The 26,285-nt window shown below is 58.7% G+C and overlaps 1 protein-coding gene across 1 annotated transcript; it reads left to right on the top strand.

Annotated features, from left to right (window-relative positions):
• Nucleotides 1–20,234: 20,234 nt before the first annotated feature.
• NKX1-1 (NK1 homeobox 1) lies at nucleotides 20,235–23,803 on the top strand. Its single transcript, XM_063108790.1, has 2 exons — nucleotides 20,235–20,685; nucleotides 22,956–23,803. The coding sequence occupies exons 1-2, from the start codon at nucleotides 20,235–20,237 to the stop codon at nucleotides 23,801–23,803; spliced, it is 1,299 nt and encodes a 432-aa protein (XP_062964860.1).
• Nucleotides 23,804–26,285: the final 2,482 nt, after the last annotated feature.

Raw genomic sequence — 26,285 nt, 5'->3', positions numbered from 1 at the left:
CATTGCTGCTCCTCCCCATCTCGGGAAAGGTGTCCTTGCCAGTCCCTCCTCCCATCCTGTGCAGATCCTGCCAGCTCGATCTTTGACCTTCGGCACATACAGATCCTGATTCTGCCACCTCCACGGCGACCTGGCCACCCCCTGTACCGATGTCACTGGGACCCTGTCGACCCTGCTCTGGCCCTGGGTCCCCTCCGGTCAGACAGAGGAACTTGCTGTGAAATGTCTTCAGACCCCAGGCCCAGCTCACATCCCTCCTGTGGTCCCACTCTGTGCTCCAGGCTGCCTCTGAGCCACCCTGCCCCTCTTTCCAGCTTCCACCCTGTTGTTCTCTCAGTAGGAGGTGCACAGGGCCCACTGGAGCCTCGTCTAGTTGTCTGGGCCCATTGCCCCCTCAAGGTCAAGGACACAGGGGCAGGACCCACCAAGCTTGCTCACACTGCATCCTTGTGTCCCATGAAGGTTTGTGACAGACTGACTGACTAGCACTCCCAGAACCAACTGCTGACCCAGAACAGAGTGTTGGGTGAAGCGTCCTGAGCAGGAGCCCAGCCCAAGCCTTGGGGAGCTGCCCACACTTCAGCTCCCACAGCAGCCACAGCCTGGCCCTCTCTGGGCTCCACTCAGCCATGGGATCCTTTCCTGAGCCCCCGACGTGTTGCCAAGAGCAGGCTCCGGCTCTACAGGAAGCTTTGCTTCACGCTGCAGGCGGGGCAGGCGGAAGGGGCCAGACCCCTTAGATCAAAACGGAGAAAACCCGTCAACACGATTTTAAAGCAAATTGGAGCTAACAAGCGTAACCACACAGAAAAGTGAGTCACTTCAAGAATACACAGTATTGGGTGTGTGCCAAGCAGGACGTATTCTAAGGACAAACAGAAAAACTGCACAACAAAACCTAAAGCTGCCCTTGGAGATCCTACCGCGAATGGAAACCCTGGCGTCATTATTTTGAAATTACTACAGGGGCGTCGTAGGATGAAGCATGTAGGTCATTATGTCAATGGCCCTGGAGACCAAGACTTTTGTGTAAGAGAAAGAAGATGAAATTGCAAAGCAAAGAAATGAAGTTTCTTGAAACTCCGCAACTTAATAAGCCATCTAAAAATGAAATTAAGAAAACAATTTCACTTACAATAGCATCCAAAAGAATAAAACGCTTCAGGAATAAATTTAACCAAGGAGGTGCAAGACTTGTACGCTGGAAACTACAAACATTGCTGAAAGACACTGAAGAAGACCTAAGTAAGTGGACAGATATCCTGTGCTCATGGACTGAATAACATAACATTGTTTTAAAACGATAGCCCTCCCCAAACCGATCTTCAGGTTTGAGGGGACCCGTGCCAGACCCACTGACTGCTTTGCACACATGGCAGCAAGAGCCCGAACACTCTGAGCCAGAAGAGTGAAGGACGAGAACTCGGCCGCCCGACGTCGAGATCGACTCCAAAGCTGCAGCGATCAAGGCACTGCAGCGCTGGGAAGGGGATGCACGCGCAGATCCACGGCCCAGAAACGGGCCCGGAAACAGGCCTTGTGTCTGTGGTCAATTGATTTCTGACAGGGGCACCAAGACCATTTAATGGGGAAAGAGTAGTCGTTTGAACACATGGTGCTGGGAAAACTGGAAATCCATGTACGAGAGAGAGAAGCTTGACCCTTCCCTCTCACCACACACACAAGTTAACTTAAAACGTGTCAGGGACTAGGAAGAAAAAACAAAACTGTGAGGTTCTCTGAGGAAAACAGGGATAAATCTTTGTGGGCTCAGGTTTGGCAATGGCACCGAAAGAAAAAATGGATAAACTGGACTTTATTGAAGTTAGCAATGGCTGTGCTTCAAATGACACAAGACAGCCCCGAGAATGCGAGAGAATATTTTCGAATCGTAAATCTGATAAGGCGCTTGTATCAAGAATATATAAAGAAATGTTTACAATTCAATCTTGAACAGGCTGGCTGGTAGCTCAGTTGGTTAGAGCACACACAGCCTTATAACACCAGGGTCGTGGGTTCAGATCCCTGCACTGGCCCAGCCAAAAGGAAAAAAAAGGCGGGGGCAGTGATCTGAACAGACAGTTCTCTAAGGAACATACACACGTGGCTAATAAATGCAGGAAAGGTGCTTGACGTCATCAGTCATCAGGGACATGCAAATCAAAACCACAGTGTGATACTATGTACACCCACTAGGACAGCTAGAACCCAAAAGCCGACAACGACAAAAGCAAGGGTGTTGACAAATTGGAGCCTTGTGCATCGCCGATGTCCACTCTGTGGACAGCCTGGAAGTTCCCCAATTAAACATGAGGTTACCTCATGACCCAACGGTTCCACTTCCAGGTGTGCACCCAAGAGAAGTGAAGACATGTGTTCACACAAAAACTTGTGCAAAAACGTTCATAGCAGCATAATTGACAATAGTCAAAAGGTGGAAACAACCCGAATGAAATAACATGGGCAATAGAAAGAAATGACATACCGGTACATGCCCCGACATGGATGAACACTGCAAACCATGCCAGGTGAATGAGGCCAAACATAAAAGACCACGGACTGTGTGACTCCATTTCTGTGAAATGTCCAGAACAGGCAAATCTACAGGAACATGCAGTAGATTAGTGGTTGCTTAGGGCTGGGGGCAGGAAGGTGGGGTAGGAAAGTGACAGCTAAAGTGCACATGGTTTCTTTCTGAGGTGATGGAAAAGTCCTAAAATCTGCTATGATGATGGTTGCACATATCTGTGAATATGCTAAAGTGCATTGAATTGTACACTTTCAGTGGGCAAATTTGATGTTATGTGAATTTCAGTTAGCTTTTAAAAACTATGCAATCTTATGTTTAAACTGGAAAATGGCATTTTTCTTTTTCAATAAAGTACCCCCTTGCTCTGCCAACAACAAAGGCCTATGCTTGGTGATAGCACGGTGGCACTGAGCACCTCTAGGGCTCAAACTGTGGTCTCAATGCCATTTCCCACCAAAAGGAGCCAGAACTCCTTGGAAAAATGACTGGTCCTGGGTTGGGGGTAGGAAATTTACAAGATGAGCTTAGGGCATCATGTTGCGCAGGAAAATTACAAAAAACTCACAAGGCCATGCCAAGTGGACACAAGAGCCAACTAAAGGGCCCACGATGGGACAGGTTAAGCTTCAGAAAGAATAACGACCGCAGCAGATTAAAACACGGCAAGTCCGTCAAGACCCATGACTCAGCAACGATACGAAGACACGCCTCATTGATCGCCGCTGGAGGTGGCGAGGACGCCAATTTGTTACTGTGACAAATTTATGAAGGGGGAAAAAAGAAGCATTTAGCCTGTCTTTCCTCAATAAGCTGTATTTCAGAGTAGCCAAATAATTGATGAAGGAAAATTCTACATTATGTAGTTCCAGCTGATAAATTAATAAGGAAATAAGGAATTAGGAAATAATCACTTGGCATCCCCTTGTAAAATAATAGATCTGGCCAACAATCATTAATTGTCACTACCTGCCCCCATGAATCTATCTAAGAGTAAGGGAGCACAAGAAGAGGATCTCATAAAAATGGGTGTGAACTCCAGGACTCACCCAACCCCAAGCTGCACAGTGTGGACTTGACCCCAAAGAGCACAGCCAAGGCTTTGAGAACTGACCTGCGAGGCAGACCACCACCCGGGGCCAGACAGACCGTGGGCGGGGCACACGTGGGGCAGACCCAAACAGCACTGCAGAGTCTCGAGAACCGCGCAAGCACTGGAATCCCGGCTCACAGAGGGCTGCTTGGCATTGCAGACTGGTTCTAACCTGGTCTATTGCCTGCTGGTACAAAACAAAACAAAAGTTTTCATAGGCTGTGAACAAGACCCAGAGTCACATAACTTTTTATGAGATTTTCCAAAATGACCAGCATACAATCCAAAATTACTCAACACGCAAAGAACCAGGAAAGTCTGACAAATCCCTGAGGGAAAAGATGACCAACAGATGTCACCCTCGATATGACCTCGTTGTTGGAATTGTCGCACAGATTGTAGAGCAGCTAAATCATGCTTGAAGATGGAAGGAAAAACACTCTTGAAACAAACGGAAAGATTGAAAGACTCATTGGAGAAAGAGAAGCTGTAGAAAAGAATCAAATGGAAATTTTAGAACAGAAAAATTCAACACAAAATCAAATCATCCAGTCTAGATAACAGAGATGAAAAAGATTTTTAAAAAATGAACAGAGGCTCAGGGACCTACGTGATGCAGCGAAAATGTTTGTGTCACTGGAGTCCAAGACGGCAAGACGGACAAGGGAAAATGCAGAAAAATGATACCAGAGGAAACTTGGAACTTGAGGAACGAAGCAACAGAAATCATAAGTATCTGGGTGAATGTACAATGCTATTTTTTCTTCTTACTTCTTCGAAATATATGTGATAATTGACAGCAAAAATTATAACACCGGGGGAATTTTGAATGTATGTAAATGTAATAAGGAGACAGCTCTACCTGTAAAGGGAGAGGGCAAGGGGAGCGTCGCGGTGACTGCTCCGTCTCCTACATCCCACTTGAGGCAGTGAAAGGTTAATTCTAAGTGGACAATGACAAGTTCATGTACATTGTAATCTTCGGAGCAACTTGCAAAGAAAAAGTTATACAAGGAGACAGTCATTCATCTACTGCAGTTTTTACTGTGTCTCCTTGCATAGTTTTTTAAAGTGGGACACAAAAAATATAGAAATAATAAAAAAAGAAGCAGAAAAGGGAAGAAGAGAAACAAAAATGAGAAGAAAAAAGGAATCAACAGACACTAATAATAAAGCGTTAGGCCCAAGTCCAAACATATAAGTAATTATATTAAATGTCAATAGTCTAAATACACCAATTAAAAGACAGAGATTGTTACACTGATTTTTTAAAAAATTCAACTACATGCTGGCTACGCAAAACCCATTTTAAATATAACTATATCAGTAAATTAAAAGTTAAAGGATGCAAAAAGATAGACCATAGAAAACACTCATCCAAAGAAAGGTGCAGAGGCTATAATAATATTTGATAAAGTAAACTTCAGAGCAAGGAAAATTACTCGGGGTAAACAGAGACATTACATAGCAAAAAGAGGGTCAATTCACCGAGAAGACATAAAAAACTAAATGTATATTCACCGAACAATGGACCTTTAAAATACATGAAGTAAAAACTGATAGAACTGAAAGCAGAAGTAACAAACCCATGGGGCTGGCCCTTGGCTCACTCGGGAGAGCTGGTGCTGACCACACCGAGTCAACGGTTCGGATCCCCTTACCGGTCATCTTTAAAAAAGTCACAAACCCACGATTACAGTTGGGACCTCAGCAGTCCTCTCTCAGTGTCATGACCGATTAGAGGGATGACCAGCACGGACCTAGAACGGAAGAGCACCGTTTGTAGAAGACTCCACAGAACAGCAGCAGGATACATGTTCTTGTCAAGCGCACACGGAACTCTCCAGAGAGGCCGTAATCTGGCTCATAAGACAAATCCAACAGATTTTAAAAAACCAAAATTATGTAAAGCATGTTCTCTGACAATAATAAAATGGAACTAAAATAAATAACAGAAAGATATCTTTAAAGCCACAGATGCTTAGAAATTAAGCAACACACTTCTAAATAAACTGTGGATGAAAGAAGTAGTCTCAGGGAAAATTAGAAAACGTTTTGAACTAAACGAAAATAAAAATTTTAAATATCAAAATCCATGGGGCGCAGTCAGCCTGAAGTGTTTATATTTGAGGATCTCATCCATGATCCTTCCTTCCACCTTAGGAAACTAGAAAAACAGGAGCAAAAGTAACTCACAGCAACCAGACGAAAGGGAATAATCAAGGAAAGGCAGAAACCAATTGAATTAAAAACAGAAAAACTTTTGATAAAATCAATAAAATAAAGAGCTGCTTCTTTGGAAAAGTCAATAAAATCGATGAGCCTCTAGCAAACTGAGGAAGGAAAAAACCGAGCACGGGGACGAGAGGGGCTAGAGCCCCAGAGCCCACGGACAGTGAGGGGACCACGAGGGACACTGTGTGCACAGATCAGACAGCTGAGGTGACTGCACCAAGTACCTGAGATCCACAAACTACCGAGACTCACCCAAGAAACACTCACAGCCCGGACAGCCCCACACCTACTGAAGCAGTTGAGTCCATAGTTAATAACATTCCCAAAAAGAAAACTCCAGGCCCAGATAGTTTCACTGATGAACTGGACAAAATAATTAAAGATAAAAAAACCTTCAATTCTACACAATTTTTTTGAGGAAATTGGAGAGGAGGTGACACTTTCCAACTCATTTTGTGAGGCCAGCATTACCCTAATAAAACCAGACAAGGACAGCACAAGAAAAGAAACTACGGAAAGGCGCCTCTCATGAGCACGCGTGCGGGAAACGTCAACAAGACACTGGCGAGTTGCACCCAGCAACATGTAAAAGAATAGACCCGTCATGACCGAGCGGAGTTTGTCCTAAGAACGCAAGGGCGTTTCAGCATCAGGACACCCGTTGTCACAACCCACCATACAACAGACAGAAGAACCTCGCGATGGTATCAATAGATGCAGGAAAGACACGATAAAACGCAACCTCTGCTCATGATAAAAATTAAAAACTCTCAGAAAACTAGAAATAAGAAAGAACTTCCTTAACCTGGAGCTGTCATAAATTTTACTTTTGAAAATTCAGTTTCTTTTTTTTTCTTTTTCTTTTTTTTATATTTTTTTAAATTTTATTTTGTCGATATGCACTGTGGTTGATTATTGTGGCCCATCACCGACACCTCCCTCCCTCCTCCCTCCCCCCCAACAATGTCCTTTCTGTTTGCTTGTCGTATCAACTTCAAGTAATTGTGGTTGTTATATCTTCTTCCCCCCCCCGTTTTTGTTTTTTTTTGTGTGTGTGTGTGTGAATTTATATATTAATTTTTAGCTCCCACCAATAAGTGAGAACATGTGGTATTTCTCTTTCTGTGCCTGACTTGTTTCACTTAATATAATTCTCTCAAGGTCCATCCATGTTGTTGAAAATGGCAGTATTTCATTCGTTTTTATAGCTGAGTAGTATTCCATTGTGTAGATGTACCAAACTTTCCGTATCCACTCATCTGATGATGGACATTTGGGCTGGTTCCAACTCTTGGCTATTGTAAAGAGTGCTGCGATGAACATTGGGGAACAGGCATACCTTCGACTTGATGATTTCCATTCCTCTGGGTATATTCCCAGCAGTGGGATAGCTGGGTCATATGGCAGATCTATCTGCAATTGTTTGAGGAATCTCCATACCATTTTCCATAGAGGCTGCACCATTTTGCAGTCCCACCAACAATGTATGAGAGTTCCTTTTTCTCCGCAACCTCGCCAGCATTTATCATTCAGAGTCTTTTGGATTTTAGCCATCCTAACTGGGGTGAGATGGTATCTCAATGTGGTTTTGATTTGCATTTCCCGGATGCTGAGTGATGTTGAGCATGTTTTCATATGTCTGTTGGCCATTTGTCTATCTTCCTTAGAGAAATGCCTACTTAGCTCTTTTGCCCATTTTTTAATTGGGTTGCTTGTTTTCTTCTTGTAAAGTTGTTTGAGTTCCTTGTATATTCTGGATATTAATCCTTTGTCAGATGTATATTTTGCAAATATTTTCTCCCACTCTGTTGGTTGTCTTTTAACTCTGTTATTTGTTTCTTTTGCTGTGCAGAAGCTCTTTAGTTTGATATAATCCCATTTGTTTATTTTTCCTTTGGTTGCCTGTGCTTTTGGGGTCGTATTCATGAAGTCTGTGCCCAGTCCTATTTCCTGAAGTGTTTCTCCTATGTTTTCTTTAAGAAGTTTTATTGTTTCAGGGTGTATATTTAATTCTTTAATCCATTTTGAGTTGACTTTAGTGTATGGTGAGAGGTATGGGTCTAGTAAAAATAAATAAATAAATAAAAATAAAATAAAATTCAGTTTCTTTCTTTCTTTTTAAAAAGATGACCGGTAAGGGGATCTTAACCCTTGACTTGGTGTTGTCAGCACCACGCTCTCCCAAGTGAGCCACGGGCCGGCCCTAAAATTCAGTTTCTAACTGTTGATTGCTAGTATATAACGTTTAGTTGACCTTTTTCAGGTTGTTTCTTCTGACTTCTCCAACTTATGAGTTCTTGATGCTTTTTTTTTTTTTTTTTTGAGGTCCCTTTTCCATGCAGACACTCATGTGGGCTGTACATAGGGATGGTTTTATTTTTTCCTTTCTGATCTATATACCTTTTATTTCCTTTTTCGTGCCTGAAATACTTACAGGTCACGTGACATAATGTCTGGAGATATGCTTTAAAATATGCCTAAAAAAGAGGTGTGGCTTTGGATAGACAAAACCGCACAAGTGGCAAAATGTTGATGATTATTGAATTGGAATGACAGGTACAGGGAATTCATTTTCCTGTTGTCTGTACTTTTGTGTATGTTTGAAATATTCTATAATAGAGGTTTTTCTAAAAAACAAAAACTTATTACAACAGAAAAACCCAGTAGTTGAATGGATGGAAAAGGGACAAAGGCAGTTCACAAAAATAAAAAGCACACGCAGTTCTCAGTCAGGAGAACGTCGTCGCACCAGCACCGCAGCTGCGCCATTACGAGGAAAGGCACCAGCCTTTAAAAGCCCCTTCCCTCTAGGCCAGAAAATCATTTCTGCTTCCTCCTGCAGAGGGCATCAAGATCGGGACAACAGTCCGTGCTACAACGTGTTCAAGGCAACCGAAAGTCAGACTAGCTAGGCCGATCGAGAGATCATTAACGCCCGCCACGCAAAGGGACTGTGAGCCACCATTAAAACTCGCGTGACAAAGTCTTCTGAGACAACGGGAAACGCTTGAAACAGGGGAAGGGCAGTACCCAAGGCTGCAGGCGCAGCACCATTATCCTTGCTTTTAAAGAGCAGAAATAAGACTGAGAGAAACAGGCAAGACGTGAGCTGGGGCCGTTGCCACGTTGTCAGTTTGGGGAGATGTTTTTTCTCTTTTGCACTTTTTCATGAGCACATGCGACTTTGATCACCAGAAAGGTGAGGGTTGTTGAAGGCCATCATGATGGCAGGATGTCCCATGTCCCTGCAGAGCTTGGCCAGTCGGCAGGGAACCCAAGTGGCATCCTCATTAGAGCCAGAGGAGATGCCCTTGGTGCCCATGTCAGTCCCCACTGGCCTCCACCCTTGGGTCTTGGGCACGCACCCGAGACTCTCTGCAGACCGTGCCCTTTCCCACACCCAGCCTTCAGCTCCCTCCCAGATGCTGTGGCAAGAGAGACGGGGCAGGGGTGTGGGGACACAGATTCTCACCGCATTCCCAGTGTGACAACAGAAGGGAGCCCAGAAGAGTAGCTGAGAGGACCCTGGGGGACGTCACAGGGCGTCCGCACTGGTGAGGTGGCCACCAGGACCTGTCTCAAGTATTTGACCCCAGGAACACATCAACAAAATTATTTTCAGCAATTGTGAAATGAAACAACCAACAGAAAATAAATGCTAGTGGTGAAAGTGTTCTTTTACTGAATTTTTATGTTATTAGTAAAAAACAAAAAAAAATTAGTTAAATACTACAATGCAAAATAAGAAAAAAGGGAGTCAGTTGATACTTTTTAATTACATTAACATATTTTAATAAGTGTTTTATTTTGGAGTCGTTTTAGATTTGCAGAAAGCTGCACAGGCAGATCCTCCTGCGGCTGCCCCTGCCGGGCCCTGCACTACCACAGGCACCTGTCAGAGCTGAAAAATCAGCAGTGGCACACTGCCACTAGGAAAACTACAGGCTCTGGTCGGGTTCCACCCAGTTTTTCCCACCAACATCCTTTCTCCCTTCCAGGATCCAGTCAAGGACACCACGTTGCACTTGGCATTAGCGTACACGTGGTGGATAAGGCACCCGAGGAAACATTTCCAGAGGCGTGAGCTTGATCCACGAGGGTTAGGCGTGGTCTGCACGGGACGGCAGGGCCGCACCATCTGTTTATGCTGAACCTACTCTTTACACAAAGGCACGGGGGACGTGGGGAGTGGGGCAGACGGGAGCTGAGCCTGAGGCCGATGGGATCGCCCCGAATCGCACTAGTTACTCTCCAAAGGGACGCACGTGGCCGTGTCCACCTGACTGTAGAACCAGGACTCTCAGAATCAGCGTCTGCAGAGAAGACATGCTCATCAAAGAAGCAGTAGTGACGGAGGCGATTTGAAGTTTACACATACATGTTTGCACACACTCTACAGTAACCACGGTCACTGCTTAGAACTCAGGCCGACAAAACACTATTTTCCAGGGAGGAATATTCATCGCTGACATTGTTTAGAATGATGGCGCTGGTGATGGGAGGAGGCAGACAGCCTTTCAGCCAGTTTTACTGTTGTTTTAAACTCGTCACAGATGTGCGCTCACCTGTCTGCGACAGTCAGGCCATGCAGAGCCCCAGGAGCCGGGCCATCCGGGCAGAGGACTGGCCTGGGCTAGGCTGGGAGCTGGCCTGACAGGAAAGGGGGCTACAGCCTGGCAGAGGTCTCTCGCCCTGCCAGGAGGTCCCCAGAGAGTCGAGGTTGCCAGGCTCCCAGAAGAGGGGCGCCTCCGAGGCCCAAGGCTGCTGGGCGGGGAGGACTTGGGAAGCAGCTGCAGACCAGGCCCCATCTCCAGGCTCTCCCTCCTGGGAGCCCCAGCAAGGGCAGGGCCACATCCACTCGTGAAAACTGCCCAGAGCCAGGCTGCCCGCTGTGGAAGAAAGGACGGGGGAGACGCACCGCCTGGCAATGCTAGTGTCCCGGGCTGTGGTCATCCCTGTTGCCCCAGACGATTCACATTTTGACTGCGCAGGGACAAGCGAGCACCCTCGCAGAAGGGCGCACTGCCCCAGAGCAGCAGAGCCAGCGCCAGCTCTCCGTTTCTGCAGCAAATAAATCAGGCATCCTGGTGTGTGCAGTCTGGGCGGGTGCGGGGGGTGGAGTTGGGGCGGTCAGGGACGGCCTGTCCGGGACGTTTTTCTTTCTCTTTTTGGTGGCTGGCCAGTACAGGGATCTGAACCTGGGCCCTTAGTGCTATAAGGCTGGGCTAAGTGGCCAGTGCCCGGGAGGGCCTCTCTGAAGAGCTCACGTTGGAGCAGAGAAATGAGGGTCGAAGGGAAGAGAGGAAAGACTCCAAACAAGGGGACAGCCCGTGCCCAGGTCCCGGGGCAGAAATGAGCCCGGCTGGTTTGCCCAGCGGCTGCGAGGCACCGTGGCAGGGACAGAGGGGAGGGGTGGGGGTCGTCACAGCGGGCTCCATGGAACAAGGCTGCAGACTTGGATCATTCTCCGTGTGTCGGGGGGACGCTGGAGGAGCGTGGGTGAGGACTGGGCTCTGAGCCTGCAGGGGACGCACCTGTCCAGGCTCTCACTTCAGAGAAAGACGGCAAAGCCGGTGTGGGGGCAGGGGTGGTCCAGGCCACAGGAGAGGGCCCTGCCCCGGCGCTCAGTCCTGCCACTCAGCATCCCCAGGGGAGCGGGGGGCCACTTCTAGCAGCCCCCTGTGTCCACCCCACTGGCCCTGGTTCCGAGGCGGCTGGTCCTGCTGGGCCAGGTCCAAGGCCCAGGCTGGTCGGGCGAGGCTGGCAAGGCAGGCGGTGGTGTCCCAGGCGCGCGCCAGGCCCTCGCGGTACCTGTCCCCAGATTAGATTTCTCCTTTCTCATTACCACCGTAATGGGTCCTTCAGACCTCATTCCAGCCCTAGATATTATCTGACCCGTATAATTAATTAATTATAGCCCAAATATTATAGATTATTAAAAATAGCATAACTAATAGTGTAATATCTCAAGCTGTCGACTTTAATAGTCAACATTGTCTTGGCGGAGCTTATCAGGCTGGGACACCCGGTGAGAATATTGATTCCGGGTAATTTTAGCCGTCATCTGCCACCCTGACGGGGAATTGTCAGGTCCTCACCCGAGCAGGGACTCATTTGAAATCGTTAAACCGCCGCGCAGCTCACAGTGGATCTTAATGTTTCCTTTTTCTCCCCTTCAATATGTTTCGGCAACAGAGAGGAAAATAAATAGAGCGGGCGGCGGGGGCTGCGCTCACGGGGACGGGCGGGCTGCGCTGTCCCTGCCCCGAGGACCCCGGACTCGTGCCACTGGCTCCTCCGGGGCTTTTCCTTGCTGAGCCCAGGGGGGGACAGCAGGGAAGGGGGGCCAGGGGCCAGGGCCGAGGGGGTCACAATTGCAGACTCAGCACACCGCATCCAGGGCTGGAGACCCACGGGCCCACGCCGGGGGTCCCTCTGGGTGGGCTCCACCCGGCCGCACCCCAACGGCCCCGCGCATGTCCTGATGGGCACATGGACACAGAGGACCCAAGGCACACGCGGGCCACAGAGATGGAGAATCAGACCCAGGCTGGGCACAGAGCCGAGCACCGTCACTCAGACCCACGCACGGACACACAGGATCACACGCACGGGTAGACACGGACCCACAGACGGGAACATGCAGACACACACGTGGGTACACAGGGACACACAGACGTGGATACACACGGACACAGACATGGGTACACACAGACCCACGGACGGGAACACGCAGACACACACGTGGGTACACAGGGACACACAGACGTGGATACACACGGACCCAGAGACATGGGTACACACGGACCCACAGACATGGGTACACACAGACCCACGGACGGGAACACGCAGACACACACGTGGGTACACAGGGACACACAGACGTGGATACACACGGACGCACGGACGGGAACACGCAGACCCGCACGTGGATACACACAGACCCACACGTGGATACACAGGGACACACACATGGGTACACAGGGACACACACATGGGTACACACGGACACACACATGGGTACACACGGACGCACGGACGGGTAGACGCAGACCCACACGTGGATACACACGGACACATACGTGGATACACAGACCCACAGACATGGATACACACGGACCCACACGTGGATACACACGGACACACAGACGTGGATACACACGGACACACAGACGTGGATACACACGGACACACACGTGGGTACACACGGACGCACGGACGGGTAGACGCAGACCCGCGGACCCGGGCTCGGCACACACCCGCAGTTACTCAGACAGACAGACAGGCGCGTGGACACCCAGAACGGCGCACACAATCACACAGACACCGCGGACACGGGGACCACGCCCTGACCCGCGCCCGGGCCCGCGCTCGGCACACACGACGGCGACCGCGAGGCAGGAGGCGAGGGCGGCGGCCCTAACCGCGGCCCGCGAGGGGACGGGCTCGGCCACGCTGGAGGGGACGCGGGGCTGCCCCGGCGCGCGAGCACGTGAGCCCCGCCAGCCCGACGCGCGCCCCTCCCCCGCCCCCTCTCTCCCCTCCCTCCCCCTCCCTCTCCTCCTCCACTCCTCCGCCCCCTCCCCTCCCCCTCCCTCTCCTCCCCCCCGCCCCTCCCCCCCTCCGCTCCCCTCCCCTCCCTCCCCCTCCCCCTGCCCCTCCCTCCCCTACCCTCCCCCTCCCTCCCCATCCACCCTCTCTCTCCCCTCCCCCCTCCTCCCCTCCCTCCCCCTCCCCTCCCCCTCCCCTCCCTCCCCTTCCCCCCTCCCCCTCCCCTCCCTCTCCCTCTCCTCCCCCCCGCCCCTCCCCCCTCCGCTCCCCTCCCCTCCCTCCCCCTCCCCCTGCCCCTCCCTCCCCTACCCTCCCCCTCCTTCCCCTTCCCCCCTCTCTCTCCCCTCCCCCTCCTCCGCTCCCCTCCCTCTCCCCTCCCTCTCCTCCCCGCCCCTCCCCCCCCCGCCCCTCCCCCTCCCCTTCTCCCCTCCCGCTGCCCCTCCTCCCCTCCCCCTCCCCTCCTCTCCCCCTCCCTCCCCCCCCCCCCCCCCCCCCGCCAGAGCTGGCTGCTCCCCGAGGCTTCCCCTGGAAGTTACTGAAACTTGTAACGTGATTCATGCGCGAGGACAACACTTTCACAACCAAGGAGCCGCGCGGCGCACTCGCTTCCGTCGCCTGACCCGCCCGGGCCCGCGCGCCCTCCCGACGGGCCACCCGTCCGAGCTGAGCGCGGGAGAGGAGCTGCGTGCACGGGGTGGAAGGGGAGCCCCCGGCGTGCAGGGATGGACGACACCGAGGATGCCCGGAAACGAGGCCTGCGACCGCCGGGGAGGACAGAGGTGGCCAGGTCAGTTGGACGGACACATGGAAGCCTGGTCACAGAGGAAGAAGCTGAGGCAGGAGTCAGGTGAGATGGGGGCTGGTTAGAAGGTGGACACTGAACTGACAGGTGGGTGGGGACCGGCGGAGGCCACATGCTCTCAGCACCAGGAGGCCCGGCCTCCAGTAGTCCCCGCTTTAGCTACGATGCTGCCGTGCGACACAGCTCCCCGAGCAGCTCAGTGGCTCGCAGCAGTCGCCCGCGTCCTGCTCGTGGACGGGGACCAGTTCACCAGGACGCAGCTCTGAGTCGGGTTCAGGGTGGCTCCAGACCCTCACCCCAAGTCCCAGGCCCAGGGAACAGCCGCTCCTGGAGCACGTTCTCATGCGGGGGCGCCTCTCACCGCCTGTGCTCAGAGCCACCATCTCATTGCTTCTGCCACTGCAGGTCACACGGCCACACCCAGCTTCCGTGGGGTGGAGAGGACACCTTCTCCATAGGACGGTCATGGTGGGTGGGGAGGGTAAAGGAAGAACGTGGATAAATTATCCAATCTGTCACATTTCTGATTCAATTAGGGCTTTTCCAGTTGTATGGGGCAGGGGACAAGGGACCAGAAGCACTGGCTAAACGTACCCAGCACACCCTGGCCAGCAGCACTGCAGGGGCGATAATCCCACCCTTGTGCAGGGGACTTTCCAGGCCTCAGTCTCCACCTCGCTCCTGTGTGGCCAATGAGGAGGCTGCTGCAGAGCCAGAGGCAGGGATTCAGATGCCCACAGGCAGGAGAAATCCAGGCGGGAGCGTGGGAAAGGCAGAGACGGGAAGCAGCAAGGATGCCCTCTGCAAAGCCCCACTCGGCCTGATCCAGGGGCAGCTTGAGTGTAAACTCCACCGACTGCCGCACCCCTGGAGGAGTGCGAGGTGCGCCCCCAGGTGTCTCTGTCAGCCCAGGGCAGTCCTCCCAAGCTGAGCCATGGCACCCACAGCAGCCAAGGCAGGGGTGCACTGGCCCCTACCAGCATCTGGGAAGGGCACCACCTGCATCGCATGCCAGGGAGAAAGCTGATCAGTGTCAGACTGCCCACCAGTGGATGACAGAGCCCAGGTGGCCAGGGCCACTTCCCTGCCCATGGGGGCTAGACAGAGGAACCAGGAAGTGGGGCCACTAAGCGGGTGGAGGGGCAGTGCACGACTGAAGTGCTGCCCCACCTCTCAGCACTGAGCCCTAAACTATTCCTTGTCCCTCCTCTACCTTGGTGAGGGACACAGAGCTTAATGAGACACAAAGTCCAGGAGCCCAAAGTCTGGGGCCAGCAGCACAGTGAATGACAAAGGTCACAGGATGTGTTAGGGCATGGCAGAGTGGAGCTCACATTTGGAGGGGCACACAGGAGGGTACCTACCTCACCTTGAGATCACGGTGTCTTGCTGCCACCAACGTGAGCAGGGATGATGCGTGTGGACAAGTGGCCAAGGGCACCACAGCAGAGGACACGTGGCGGCTTGGCCATCCTGGCACACACAGGAGCTCTGGGTGCAGGAGAACATGAAGGATACAGTCGGGAATGGTTCCGGTGCCAGGCTGAAGAGACCAGACACGGTCTGAGGATCGTGGCAGCCGTAGGCCGTCTCTAGAACGGGAGGAGTGTGAGTTAATTCACATTTTAGAAGGTAGAAACTAGACGGAAGGGAGCCAGGCAGTGAGAGGTGAGGCAGCGCCTGCAGGAGGCTGACAGCCAGTGCCCGAGGCACCCAGAGCCTCCACCCAGGACAGGTGTCCTGACCACATGCCTTCAGACAGAAGGCCTTGTCCATACACCCGGGTAAAAAGTCCCCAGACACCCCAGACGACCCTGGCAATCACTGATAGTGAGAATGCCTGAGCCTGGAGCCCTGGGTCCTGGCAGGAGTCTGGGGGAAAGGGATGGAAGGTAGCCATGCTGGGCAAGCTCAAACCTGGGCACTCCTGCTGCCCCCCAAAGTAAGCTGGTGGCAGGCAAAGAGGCACGAGAGGGTAGGGGGCAGTGACGGGCAGTCCGGATGGACAGAGCCTGCGGCAGAGCAAGGACCCCTTGGGGCACCCTGCCCAGACCGCTTTCCCTCTGGCACCCACTAGCTCCTTGCCTGTGACTTTGCACATTAACAATCCTGTGTCAGAAGAGTCCAATGTTCCCATCGAAGCTCCACCACTTACAGGCTGGGTGACTGTGGCTCCTCTCTGGCCTCAGTTTACTCCTCTGTGACGTGGTCCCCACCCTGGCCCTGCCCCGTTGGTCAGTAAACCCTCTGAGCCACGGTGGCCTCCGAGCCACACAGCAGGAGAGGAGGCAGCCGGCCACCGCCCTACAGCCCCGATGGGAAGTCGGGCGCTCCTGCTGCCCACGCACAGCGCCCGCGGACCCACGGCCTGCCAGAAACTCCCAGCGGTTCCAGCTGTTCTGTGCTTTCGTTTTAAGTTTAAAAGGCTTAAACCTCTCCTGCGCGTCTCGGGCTGACTCCTTGCCCCGAGCCAGGCTCTGAGCCACGTGGTTCGCATCCCTGAGCTGCCGCAGGCTGCAGGCGGAGACTGCGCACCGGCAGCGACGGCCCTGCGGGGCGCTCTGGCCTTCGGGGGGGCCCGGCTTGGCTTCTGATCCGGGGGTGTGACATCCACTGCGCCGGGACTCCACACGCCACCCTGCACGGCACACACAGCCTGCCGCCCCTTTCCTCGCCTGGGGCACCCCAAGTGTGTGGCTAGAGCCGAGGGCGGCGCAGAGACGTGACAGCGGCCGGGGTCCGAGAGCGGAGACGCCGGGCGCGGTCTGCGGTGCTGAAGGTGCCCCCGTGCCGGGCCGCGCGGGTCCGGGCCTCGGGTCCCCGGGAGGTCTGCAGCCGCGTCTCCTGTCTTCTCTGGGGCTCAGAGATGTACCCGCTCTTGTCCTCTGACTCAGAAAATGAATGAGGAAGCCAAAAAGCAGAAAGTTCCCCGCTTACGTTCCAACGTCGTGGGCAACAGGGTTCGCCATGGGGCGGACGCAGCGAGAGCAGGGCCCGCGGCGGCCTCTGTCCCTGCCTCTGCCCCCGGGTTCTTACCAGAGGAGGGAGGGCCCCCGCCACAGGGAGCGGGACGTCGGCAGCCGCCGGTGCAGGCTCAGGGGTCACGACACTGACTGGCGATGGCGACGGTCGTCCCTGCGCTGCACGTGTCACAGCGAGGTTGCGGGGACCGTGGAGCGTTTGGGGTGCGCTTTGCGTGGTGAAAGCGCTGAAGAGTGGAGGCCGCTCGCGCAGGCGCCCGGCCCTAGAACCCCCTGAACGGCGCTGCCCGCCCGGCCGCGCCGGACTCTCCAGGCGCAAGAGGAGGAGGGGGTCCCAGCAACCGCCACCCCGTGTCACCCTCCAGACCACGAGGGGACGGTACAGGGACCTTAGAGGTCACATGGAATCCACCCCCACAGTTGACAGATGAAAAACTGAGCAGGAGGCTCATAAACCCACGATGAGCTGGTGGCAGGGGTGGCGGCCCCCCCCTTGCTCTTGTCCCCCCAAATCTTCAAAAAACTCTAATGCTGGGGACAGGACACCCAAAATCTCAACCTCCAGCCACTCCTTCTCCTGGGCCCGCTTCTAAGACCCTTTATCACCACCCCTCCCTCCAGATTTCTGCCCTTGTCACATGTCTGTTCCTGCCTTGACACCCCCAAGCCCAGCAGGGACCCCGCCTGATCCTGACTGACGTACAGTGGGTGGGGGGACAGCAAAGAAGCGAGTGCTTCGTGTCCTCTGGGCAGGCAGAGGTGTCCCCCTCGCAGGCACTGATTCCACCTGTCAGTGCCCACCTGGGGCCCCGCAAGCGAAGCTGGTGGCTTGCAGATAACCCGAGATGGCAGATGGGCAGAGATTGCACAAACGAGCGTCTAATTGACAATCAATTGCGATTAGGAGTGAAAGGACGTCTTTATCGCCCGGACGTTCTAGGTTGAGGTGGGGGAGGGGAGGGTTGCTCCGGGCTCTGGGGGGTGACAGGCCCCTCGAGGGCTTGGGTCGGTTCCTTCTGGCTGGGGAGGGTGGGGCTGGGGGACGCCGCGACGGTGCCTCCCCGAGCCTGGTCCACACACAGCAGCCCCTTCCCAAGGGCGAGCGGCCGGCAGGACGGGGCAGGGAAGGGCCCGGGAGGGGAGGTCGGGACCGCAGGGCCCAGGACGGCCGCGGCGCTCGTGTCCGCGCGGCCGTCACCCCGCAGAGCTGCCGCGTGCGCGCGCTTGGGGGAAGCACTGTCGCCGTCTGTGGGATCGTCCCGTTAGGCTTGTTTAACACACGGCACCCTATTTGCTCCGTCTTAGTGGCCGTCGTGCATTATCCTACACCCGCGCCGCACGCTCGGCCGTCGCACGCGCGTCTGCGTCCACTGTGCACCGAAGCTGGGCAAAGGCCCGGCCACGGGGACGCCCTCGGCAGGAGATGATCGGCCAGATTGGAGCGTCACCCGGGGGAGGTGACGCGGCAGAGACGGATGCTTCGTGGCATGGAGCGTGCGCTTGCGGGCGAGGCGTGTGTGCGTGATGCTCTGTGCCACCCTGAGGCCACCCTGAGCCGGGCCAGAGTCCGCCCTGGGACCTGCTGCCCTGTCCCCCCAGACGGCCTCATCCGCCCGGCAGCTGCGCCTCGCGGGGGAGCAGAGGGGATCGCGGAAACCCTCCGCATGGGGCGGGCTCACGGGGACACAGGGCCGGCCGGGGCCGGGCTGGGGACCGGGAACGCGGCCGGGAGGGAAGTTGCGGGGCGCGCCCGTCTGGATCCGCTCGGCCGCGGAGGGTGGGACAGCGACGGCCGAGGCGGGGGCGGGAAGGAGGTACCTGCGTCCTGCGATGGCAGATTAGCCGCCCGCCTTCCCGGAGGCGATTTATAATTTAAAGATAAAGAATAATCAGGTCCCGGCGAGGAAGGACACAGTGTGGCGGGTCTGATTAGAATCTCGGGACGGCCCAGCACGCGGGGAGGGCGACAGGCCGGGCAGCGGGGGAGGGGGCGGGACCGCGCGTCCCCAGCCCCGGCCTCCCCGGGCTCGGCCCGGGTCACAGCCGACCGGCCCCCATCATTCGTCCCAACTTTTAATTTCTGCTTCCGAAGGATCATTGCCCGCGGTAATTGCACAGGCCCGTCCGTGCGCGCCCGGCGGGCTCCGGGGACGCAGGGCCAGGCGGCGCGCTCCCGCGCGTGCACGGCCGGCGCGCTCCCGCCGCGCGCTCCCCACGGTCCCCGCCGGCCCGGTGGCTGCCGGGACGCGCACGACCGCAGGCCGCGGGGCTTGTCGCTTCCCCGGGCACGGGGACAGCGGCGTCTGCCGCGTTATTTCTGGAAGACACGCACATCCCCCTCCTCGAAGGGTCGATTCTTACCGAGGCTCACGCCGTTCGCGCGGTTCTCCGGTCCCCACTGTTTCGGGGGGGCGGGGAGCGGGGACGGGAGGGGACGGGGGCGCGGACCGACCCGAGCGAGAGACCCCGGGAGCGACGGACGGAGGCGGGAACCCGAGAGAGCGCGCGAGGCCGCGTCCCCGAGCCCCGCTGCCGCGGGACGTCCCAGCCGACGGGCCCCGCCGTTACTTCAAGGCCGCGGCTGTCGCCTCCCCCCTTGGCCGAGGAGGCGGGCGCCGTTTCCGGACGAGCGGAGGCGCAGCCACGCGCCGCCGACCGCGACAGCCGCCAGGGACCGCGCTCGGCTCGGGGCTGCGCGTCCGTCGGTCCGGCGGGCCGGCTCCGTCCGTGCGTCCCGCGCGGGGCCCGCCTCCTCCGCCCCGGGCCGGCCCCAGCCAATTAGGCGCCGGCGCTAACGAGGGCGGCGGGGCCCGGGCCGCCCGGGGCGCACGTGTGAGCGGCGTGCGGGCGCGTGGGCGCCTCCGCCGGGGTCGCCATAAATGCGCGGCCCGGGCCCGGCGGGCGCCTGAGGCGGCGGCGGAGGCAGCGCCAGGCAGCACCGGCCGAGCTGCGGCCGCCGGCGCGGGACTGTGCGGCGCCCGGGCCGCCGGGGATGGGAGCCCAGTAGGCGGCGGGGCCCGAGCCGCCGGAGCGGCGGAGGCCGGCATGAGCGCGAGCGGCCCGGCGGCTCCCGGGGACGGCCCCGCGCCGCCTCCGCCGCCGCCGCCGCCCGGGCCCGGTTCGGGGCCCGCAGCGCCCGCTGCCCCCGCCGCCTCCCTGGACGCTATGGACGGGCGCGCCGAGCTGCCCGCCTTCCCCCGGCCCGGAGCCCCGCCGCTGGCGGCCAGCGACACGGTGCCCGCGGCGCCCGAGGGGGCTGGAGCGGCCCGGCCCGCCGCGCCCCCGCGCCCCACGTCCTTCTCGGTGCTGGACATCCTGGACCCCAACAAGTTCAACAGCCGGAGACGCCGCTGCGTGCTGCTGGGCCCCGCGCCGTGCGCGCCGTGCGCCCCGGTCCCCGCCGCCTGCGGACGCCCTCCGCGCGCACAGGAGCCGGAGCGCCGCGCCCTCGCAGCCGCCGGGGGAGGCGCGGCCACCGCAGGAGCTGAGCCGCCCAGTGAGTAGGACGCGGTCGGCGCCGAGGCGCGAAGCGGGGGCACCGGCCGCTTCTACGTGCTTAAGCTCCCGGGACCCCGTGGCGAGCTGGGCCTGGCCCGGCGCCGGGGCTCGATGGAAACTTCGCAGAGCGCGGGGTCCGCGCCCGGCCCAAGCGCGGCCTCCGTGCGACCCGGACTTCAGGGCCGGCACTGCCCGGCGCCTCCCGCAGAGGCTCCGCTAGGCTGCGGGGCTGCGGGGCTGCGGGGCCGGGCTGCGGGGCTGCGGGGCCGGGCTGCGGGGCCGCGGGGCCGGGCTGCGGGGCTGCGGGGCCGCGGGGCTGCGGGGCCGGGCTGCGGGGCCGCGGGGCTGCGGGGCCGGGCTGCGGGGCTGCGGGGCTGCGGGGCCGGGCTGCGGGGCTGCGGGGCCGCGGGGCTGCGGGGCCGGGCTGCGGGGCTGCGGGGCTGCGGGGCCGGGCTGCGGGGCTGCGGGGCCGCGGGGCCTTGCAGGGCAGTTCGTGCCGGGGGCGGAGACGGGAGCGGCTGGCCCGCGACCTCCCGCCCCCACCGCGGCCACCCCAGGCATCCCCTTCCTCCTTCCCTCTGTTTTTTTTTTTTTTTTTTTTTTTTCCGTTTTGGACAAATCAGACTAATTGTGACAAAACGCTGGTTATCTCTGGAAAAACAATTAAATCCCTTCGATCACAGCTAAGGGGAAATGTGCTTAGCGGCGGAAAGCGGCCGGTAATGGGGCGGCCCGAGCCCCGGGCCGGTCGATATCCCATTACGGCGCGTGCATATCTCTTTCAAGCACCTTGCAAACTCCCCCCGAACATCTAAATTATAGGGTCAAAATTCGGATAATTACTCGATTAAAACCTATTACACTTATTAGGGGCCGCTATTGATCGCGAATTGCCTTCGACCCGCTCCTGATTGCTTTTGGTGCCCGCTCAGCTCCCCGCCTTCCCTGCCTCCAACTTCCCAGCCCCTCGGTGCAGAGACGCGAGCGCCGGGCGGACGGGGCTGGGCCCAGGCTTCTCCCGGGTCGGCCGAGATGGACGGAGAACGAATCCCGGCTGGCCGAGGGGACCCCGCGGGCTCTTGGCGGCCGTTCTCGGAAGCTCCACCTGCCCGGGGAACCTTCGGGGCGGAAGGCCCAGGCTCTGGCCTCGCTGCGGCAGACACAGCACAGCCCGCGGTGGGAGCCGGCCGGCCCCTCCGTCCACAACCCAGCCCTCAGGGTCGCGGGGGGATAGCTCTTGCTCCTGCTAAGGGGCGCGGGTCGGGGGCAGGACACCTGCTGGCCTCCGTGCGACATCAGCCAGTTGTCCTGGAGGAATCTGCCAGGAGCGAATTTGTCGTGCATTCCCCAGGACCTCGGTGCCAGCCTGACCTGAGAGCAGGGCCTGGCACCTGCTCCTGCACCTGCTCCGTCTTTGGGGGTGGAGGGGCACGGACCGCCCTCGAGGCCCGTCCCAGGAGAGAGACTTTCTCCCAAATTTCAGACACTCAAAATGTAGTCACCGCAGAGGCCTCTGGTGGAGGATGCGGGGCTGCTGCTCAGGGTCGGCCTAACGGGGACTCGCTGCCCGGCGGGTCTTGGTGCCACTCTCGACCCGCCTGCCGGGACCTCCTGGTCACGCGGAGCAGGGACCAGCCTGGGCGGCTCTCCTGGGGGCTCAGCTGGGGGCTCCAAGGAGCCGCAGGGGCGCGGGGCTGACGCTGGCAGCCGAGTTCTAGGGCCCGGAGGCGTGAGGCAGGGACGGGCCAGGGTGGCTGGCTCGGGTCCCCAGAAGCCCCCTGTCCACAGCCTGCTCCGACCCCACCCCAGCTCCTAGCCCGGCCGACTGTTAAATGCCCAGTAATTGCCTGGCCGGGCGCCCGCTGTAATTGGAGGGTAATATGCGCCGAAATAAATTAAGTGGCCTTTAACTAGTTTGTACATTACACGAAATGAGTTTAATTAAGTTTGTATCTGCCCCGCGCATCGATCGGAGCCTTCACTGCGCCGCGAACTCCGCAGCTCCCGCCCGGCCCTGCTCGGGCACAGGCGTCGGGGCGTCCGCGGGCGGGGACAGGGACAGGGCCAGGGGCAGGGCCAGGGCCAGGGGGTCCTTCCGACGGACAGACACGAGAGACGAAACGCGGGCAAGTGACAAGGAACGGAGGAGGAGGGACGGAGGGCGAAAGAGCTCAGAAAACAGGGGCGGGGGACGAAGGGGACACGGGACGCGGGGAGGGCGGCGGGACGGCGGGCGGGTCCTCACGTGCGTCCCCTGTCCCGCCGCAGGTGCCGGCGACCCCCGCAAGGCGGACGAGGCCGAGGCCAACGGCTACGGCAGCGGCGGCGGCGGCAGCCCGAGCGCAGACAGCGGGGACGAGGCGCCGGACGACGAGGACCAGGACGAGGACGCGGCGCCCGAGGCGCAGGCGGCGCGTGGAGGCGGCGGCGGCGGCGTCGCGGCCCGCGGGTCGGGCTGTCCGGGCGCGGCCGAGGCCGCGGCCCCCTCCGGCGCCGTCGACGAGCCCGCGGCCCCCGGACCCCGCGGGAACTCGCCCGGAGCCCCGGGCCCGCCGGGAGCCGCGGCGGCGGGGAGCGCGGGGACGACGCCGCAGGGCGCGGCGGCCCCGGCCAAGCCCAAGCGGAAGCGCACGGGCTCCGACTCCAAGTCCGGGAAGCCGCGGCGCGCGCGCACCGCCTTCACCTACGAGCAGCTCGTGGCGCTGGAGAACAAGTTCAAGGCCACGCGCTACCTGTCGGTGTGCGAGCGCCTCAACCTGGCGCTGTCGCTGAGCCTCACCGAGACGCAGGTCAAGATCTGGTTCCAGAACCGCCGAACCAAGTGGAAGAAGCAGAACCCGGGCGCCGACACGAGCGCGCCCAGCGGCGGCGGCGGCGGCCCGGGCCCGGGCGCGGGGGCCGCGGGGCTGCCCGGCGGCCTCAGCCCGCTCAGCCCGTCGCCGCCCATGGGCGCGCCGCTCGCCATGCACGGCCCCGCGGGGTACCCGGCGCACGGCCCCGGCGGCCTGGTGTGCGCCGCGCAGCTGCCCTTCCTGCCGAGCCCGGCCGTGCTGTCGCCCTTCGTGCTGGGCTCGCAGCCCTACGGCGCGCCCGCCTTCTACGCGCCGCACCTGTGAGCGCGGGGCACCGGCGGTCGCCGCGGCAGACGTTTGCGTTTGGACCCGGCTGTGCGCGTCGGGCTGGGCGGGCGGCTCCGCGGGCTCGGGAGCGCTTGGCCGAACTCCGCTCGATCCATCAATAAACCGCAGGACGCCGCGCCCCGCGTCTCCCGGGCTCCCGCGCCGTCCGCGCCGGCCGGGCCGCTGCGTCTCTCTCGGGGGGGACCGAGGTGCCCCGGGGTGCTCGGCCCGCGCGGGACTCGGCGCCACTTTCTGCGCCGGCCTGGCGCCCCAGGGCCGAACTCGCCCGTGTCTGCCGCCGCCCGCGTTCCTCCTCCGCGCGGGGCGGCGGCTCGGGGCGCAGCGCTCCGGGTTGTCGCCGACCCGTCGTCCGCTCCCCGCCCGGCGGCCCCGCTCCCGCCCCAGCCTCTCGGCCCTTGAGCCCGCCCGGGCGGCGTCGGCCGGTGTCGGGCGCATTCGCCGGCCAAGAGGGCGCTCCCGCGGCTGAGCTCTCGCCCTCGCGCGCCCGAGCCGGACTCCGAGCCGCACGCGGTGCTCGGAAGCCCCCCTCGGCTCGGCCGCCTTTCCTGGAACAGCTCCGGGCGCGGTCCCCACGCGGGCTCCCGGAGCTGGGCAAGGGGAGGCGCACGGCCCGGTGGCTGCACTGACGGGGGCGCAGACGCTGCGGGACGCGGGCACCGCAGCCGGGTGACGGCGAAGTCCCCCACGGCAACGCCGCCCGGCTCGGGAAGGGCTCGGAGGCAGCCCCAGCAGGGCGGGGAGGGGCCGGGCGGCTCCCCTCGTCCGTCGCCGGTCGCTGGTGGTGGCCTGAGCCCTGCGCCCGAGGAGGGAGGTCAGCTGAGCGTGCGCCGCGCGCCGGGCTCGTGTCCCCTCCAGGTCTTCCCTTTCGTTTTTGATGAGTGAACTGAGCTCCTAAGAGCGGACTTGTCTCTGGGCCTGTCACCAACCACTGGGTACAGGGCTGGGGTTGGGGAGCAAAATGACCCTTCTAGGGTGGGTGGCAGTGGCCACCCCGTGGTGAAAGAGAGCGCCTCCCGCTGGTCTCGCCGTTACCAGTGGGCAAAGGCAGGCAGGAGCGGCACCCAGATCATCAGGCAGAGGCAACTGGGACCATTTGCTGTCCCCACCGCCTGTGGCCTCTGGCCTCCAGCAGGCCCTGCCCGCACAGGCCTGGAGACCTCCCGGACCCCACTCGGGAGCCACCCCCTCGTCCGATTCCTGGTCTGCACAGCCCGCTGACACTGCCCGCGGTCACCTGCCCAGTAACTGTCCTGAGGTTTGTTAGCTCCTGGGTGGGACCAGGCTCCTGCCCTCCTCCCCTGTCTGGCTCTTCTGGCTCAACAGAGCTCAGCACAGCCACAATATGCTGGTGGTGACCCACGAGCGGAGGACAGCCTGAACCGGACGGACTGCATCTGGCCAAGGGTAACAGGAGGGTGCAGGTGGGCACTCTTGGTCTCACTGACGAGGCCTGGGCCTCCAGGGTGTGGACAGCTGACTAGGGACCCCTAGAAGTTTCCAGAAGGCTCTTGGCCTCAAATCAAATCAGCAGTACGGTGGGTTTGGCCTGTGCTGGGTGCCGAGGGGCTGCAGAGCAGAAAGCCACAGCCTCCACTTCTGGGAGAGGCCAGGGAAGGGCCCGGCCATCAGGCTGCGCAGGACTGCCAGGGCTCGGGCCTGCAAGGAGCCTGCCTGGGTCTATCCCCTAAGAGTCTCCTGCTTCCACTATGCTAACCTTGGTTAGCTCAGCTGGGACCCTGTGGAACGTTTCACAACTTCCCAGCCCTCAGAGGGAGATGACAAAGGTGGCCACCACTGGGCAGACAGGCATCTAGCCACACAACCCCTTTGTGGCGCTTGGCTCCACGGGCACTTCCTGCCTTCACCTGCACCTGCCTCCAGGTGGGCTGGGCACTTCAACATCCACCACCAGGGGAGGGACGGAGGGTGAGACATGGAAACAGAGAGGAAAGCGCCAGCCTGCACCTGCTCTGTCCACCTCCATCCCCTCCCCCACCACTGCCGCTGAGCTTGAGGCTCAGCCAGAAACATGGTGACCACACTCACAGACCCTGCAACACCAACCCTGGGCTGTACGATGGGGCCAGAGGGGCCACGAGGCCTGGAAATCAACATCCCCCACCATGAAGCAGTACCTCCCACCCCATCTCCAGGCTCCCTGACAGCCCTGAGCTGATGCCACAGCCATGATGCTGTGGTAGTGGGGGGCTGGTTCCTGGCACTTCTCTGGGCCCCTCCGGTCTCCCTTTGGTGCACACCTACTGTGTGCCAAACCCTTGCCTGGGATAGAACTATGTCTGCCTGCCTGAGCCTCCTAGCAAACCTGTGGCATTTGTGCTGTGGCTACCTGCACGTTGTGAGGAAACTGAGGCCCAGAAGGTTATGGGGCTTGCTGGGGGCACCCCTGCTCCCTCCTGAAGGAGCCTGGGTCAGGCCCAGCTCCAGCCTAGATTCTCGG

This window comes from Cynocephalus volans, chromosome 9 (assembly GCF_027409185.1).
Source record: "Cynocephalus volans isolate mCynVol1 chromosome 9, mCynVol1.pri, whole genome shotgun sequence".
In the NCBI taxonomy this organism is placed as follows: Eukaryota; Metazoa; Chordata; class Mammalia; order Dermoptera; family Cynocephalidae; genus Cynocephalus; species Cynocephalus volans.
This window is presented reverse-complemented; position numbering and strand designations above follow the sequence as displayed.